The sequence below is a fragment of the Rhinopithecus bieti genome, unplaced genomic scaffold (genome assembly GCF_001698545.2).
Source record: "Rhinopithecus bieti isolate Rb0 unplaced genomic scaffold, ASM169854v2 scaffold_18688, whole genome shotgun sequence".
NCBI lineage: Eukaryota > Metazoa > Chordata > Mammalia > Primates > Cercopithecidae > Rhinopithecus > Rhinopithecus bieti.
Window position 1 is genome coordinate 2,045,017 of NW_016809492.1, and position 4,011 is coordinate 2,049,027.

At 40.3% G+C, this 4,011-nt stretch overlaps 1 protein-coding gene across 1 annotated transcript in view; it reads left to right on the top strand.

Annotated features, from left to right (window-relative positions):
* CCDC71L (coiled-coil domain containing 71 like) overlaps positions 1-3,789 on the top strand; it is a 4,810-nt gene extending 1,021 nt beyond the window's left edge. The window contains exon 2 of the mRNA XM_017889600.1: positions 22-3,789. Coding sequence (XP_017745089.1) covers positions 22-369 — 348 coding nt within the window. The 3' untranslated portion in view covers positions 370-3,789. The remainder of the gene's footprint in view (positions 1-21) is intronic.
* Positions 3,790-4,011: the final 222 nt, after the last annotated feature.

Genomic DNA, 4,011 nt, shown 5'->3' on the forward strand with positions numbered 1-4,011 from the left:
CCCCCCACAGCCCGCGGCCAGGCGCGCCGGCCGGCTCCGCGCGCCGCAGCCAGGAGGAGGCGCCGCGGAGCCCGGGCGGCAGCTGCCCGCAGGAGGAAGCCCCGGTCACCAACCCCGCCGCCGCCGCCCCCCGAGGAGAGCTGCCCGGCCAAGCCCATGGCCCCCGGGCCCTGCTTCGGGGGCCGCACCCTAGAGGAGATCTGGAGGGCGGCCACTCCGACGCTGACCACCTTCCCCACCATCCGCGTCGGCAGCGACGTGTGGGGCGAGCGCAGCCTGGCGGCGGCGCGGCGTAGGGCGCGCCAGGTCCTGCGAGTGAACCTGGAACCCATAGTGAGGCTCCGCCGCTTCCCGGTGCCCCGGGCGTGAGGCGCGGCCTCCAGGGCGCCTCCTGCCGGCCCGGACCCTGGGACAGAGCTTCTGCCCGGAGGAATGAACAAGTGTCAGTCGAGTGTTTACAGATCCGGCCAGGACCCCGGCCCCCAGTGCACTTTACGCGCGAAGAAGTCGCCGGATGGTTGTCCCTGTCCCGGGCCGCGGCGCCGTCGTCTTGGATGCCGGGGCAGGTGTGCCCTCTGCTGCCTCCCGCACCCGGCCTGCAGAGGGAGGGGACAGCTGGATCCGCAGGGGAGGTCCCTTTCTTCCTGACCCCAGATTGAGACGTCTCCAGGACCTTAGGGGCAGATCCGTTCTCTCCCTGTTGGACTCTACCTCACTGGTCTGGAAGTCCTCCGAAGACATTATTTTTCCAAAGGAATTTGGTTTCGTGCTTGTGTAATAAAGCCAGAATTTACTTGCTCTTTATCTCCCCCTTTTTCTGTTTCACTGTCACCCCTCTTTCCGGACAGAAGTTCGAACATGTGGTGTTGCACTAGTTTGTGCTCAGGATATTCTGAAGCCCACTCTTTTCCTAATTTTTACTGGATTCCAAAGCTTTGATCGAGGATATTTTTTGAGAGGTTCAAGCTTGTGACTGTTAGTAGTGCGAGGATTTGTATGGGCTCAGTGATTACAAACAAAGACCTGCAAAATACAACTGTTGAAACATTTTCAAGGTGTTTTTAAAGGTTTTATATTGAAACTTAATGTTTATATTTACTGAGCTCCTAAAAATGGTAGAATACACATGAAAACTTTTGTTTAGGAAAAGTTAACTTGTTAAATTCTTTTGAATTGAATAAAAAAATGCATTGAAACCATATGGCGTGTGATTAAAAAAATGAATAAATTGTGAAGAACTGGTTTTGGTTACAGGAGTCACTGGAATCCGACTAGAGATGATTTGGCCACCTGTCCTGGTCTAACATACAAATCCAGGAATATTATGCATTGAAGTATTTTAAAATACATTATCCTTGTATTTTACAAGGATAGTGTATTTCAAAATACGAGTTGCATAGGAGAGATGCATGTGTGTAAACATTATGACTAAAATGATAAACAGAATACCCATTAGAATTCTTAGAACTATTAGTGATCAAGAGGGGTGGAGGCATTTCTTGGTATCAACTGGTTGAGGTTACTTTGGGCGAAATAAATCTATTTCTTTTTTGTTTTTGTTGTTGGATAACAAGAAATGTCTAGACTAATACTCATCAGTCTTACAAACATAATGCAAGTTAGTTGACTTTTAGTTGACTTTTTTGTCCCAACATTTTTTTAACCTTGCCACTCATTATATGTTTGCAGTTCTAGGTCTTTGACAGCTGAAGACCACAGGAATCAAACAGGCGAGCCACACAGAATACTGACCCTTCTTTATGCTTTTATAGTGTTTATACCATATGGCCCAGTGTGAAATTCTTGATTATCCAAGTGCCTTCGGTCATTTGTGGCAGGAAAACTTAATAGTTTTTTAGCCAGCAGTGCCACAGCCAGCTTTTACTGCAATACCTAAAGGGTCAAGGAGTGTTTTTGTACCACTATTATTTCAAATTTAAGTATTCTGCCATGAAACGATCCATACTGGGCTGGAACTTGACATGTGAAATATTTACTACTAAAACTTATCTCTGCTTGGCAGCTTCTTAGGAAAATAATGAGAGTTGCAATTTTGACTCTTGTGTTCCTAGAATTCAAATGGCATAGCTTTCTGAAATGAGTATTTCAAGTTTAGTAGTCCATATAGGAGTGTTGTGACTTTAATTTCAGTGTTCTTGTTTTCTTAAAAAATTATATATATATATACGCACACATATATAACTTGATGCCAGTTTTCTAGTAAGCCTCAGTCTTTTATTCACAACTCAATGATAATGCATTGTACAAACACTGTCACATGAGTAAATAAAAATGAATAATTCCTTAGAAGATGGAGAGTGTTAAATTATATTTGTGATAGGAAGCTTAGACATATTCTTTTGGTTATTAGCTTCCATTGCCAATTGTATTTCAGATGCATAGGGTTTTCTTCCTAAAAATACGTTGTTAACTTTTATAGCTAACTAGCACCTGGGAAAAATGTATTTGTACAACTTCACTATTGTATATAGTTTTATAATAATTAAAAATAAACCCAATGGCCATATTAGAATGCAATTTCGACATATAGCTTATCTAGGTAGTTTTCCAGAGGATTTTGAAATTTGGCTTAACTGGGAGGATAACTGCTCAGCACACAACTGAAACATAACCAATGACACCATTCATTTATTTTAACGGAGATTCTTGACATTTTTCTCTCCTATGCCTTGTTACTTTCGTGTACTTGAACTCAAATGCTTCTTTGGATTACTTGGGCTATCTGATTCCATTTTGGATCTGATTATCCATCTTGAATTCAATAATGGTATTCATTTGGGCTATTAAAAGATTATGCCATTTCTAGTCTGTGAAATAAGATGTAAAAAATCTTTATTTTTGCCCTTTCCTTTGGTTAAAACCTATGTTACAACTTTTAAAATGTGAAGCAACATCTAATGTAGTTGACTGGTATACTAATAGGAAAGTGAAAGTATTTCATGGGTACTTTGTCGCAGAATGTTTAAAGAAACTTGGCATAGTGGCCTTTATGATGAGGCATCCACTTACTGTCCTCTAAAGTGAAGTCTGTAGCTTAGCTTGTGTATAGTTTTTGAATGAAATCTCATGATCTTCGTTCATTCTCTTGCCTTCTCTTTTATCTCATATGGCACAAGTAGAGGGGGAAGCCAGGAGGAAATTCATCACCTTGCTATGCTTTTATTTGATTTTTAATTCCTGAGTGCCTAAATGTGGTGACTGGCACCTCACATAACTTTTGAGATTCCTGATGTCATTTTTATCCTTCCTGTCAACCAGCAATGTATTTTTATGTTACTAAAACCAGTAACGTCGTAATTGTTGAGGGCAAGTTTCATTGTTGATAGTGCAAAGTGTCGTTGTTGTGATGTGTATTTATTTTATTCAAGTTTGAATATTGACAAGTGTAACTTAAGCTGATGACTGACACCTATTGATCTGCTGTGTGCAAATGATAGTACTATTTTTTAGAAAACTTCAGTAAATTTTAAAAATATTTGAATACAAAATATCTGAGCAATTTTGAACTCAAAAGTTTTTCATTGTTTTAAGGATTGCGACAGGACTCTAATGGTTTTTAATGGACACATATGCCTAATATTTACTTTATTGGTGTGTTTAAAATATTTTTTGATAGACTATTATGTCTTAAGCGCTTTAGAAAACAATTGTTTGTAATGGACTCAAAGTGTTTCCCTGGACAGTTTGATGTACTTATGGTTGAGATTTATAATCTGCTTGTACTTTGCTTTTTAACTTATTAATTGTAAATAAATTTTAGAGAATACATAGTGTCTAGTTTTCTAATGATTTGAACATTTTGAAATAGTATTTTGTATTTGCATGTGACTCAGAAAACATCTTAATTTACAATTTGATAAATTTTGACTTTTTTGTGAACTTCAAACTCCCAGAAATCTTGAGATTTGTTTTTTGTGCTATCTCAGGACTCCGTGTTCCATCAATTCTTTAATTGTCTAGCTAATTTCTAGGATGGTGCTACAAGCCCAA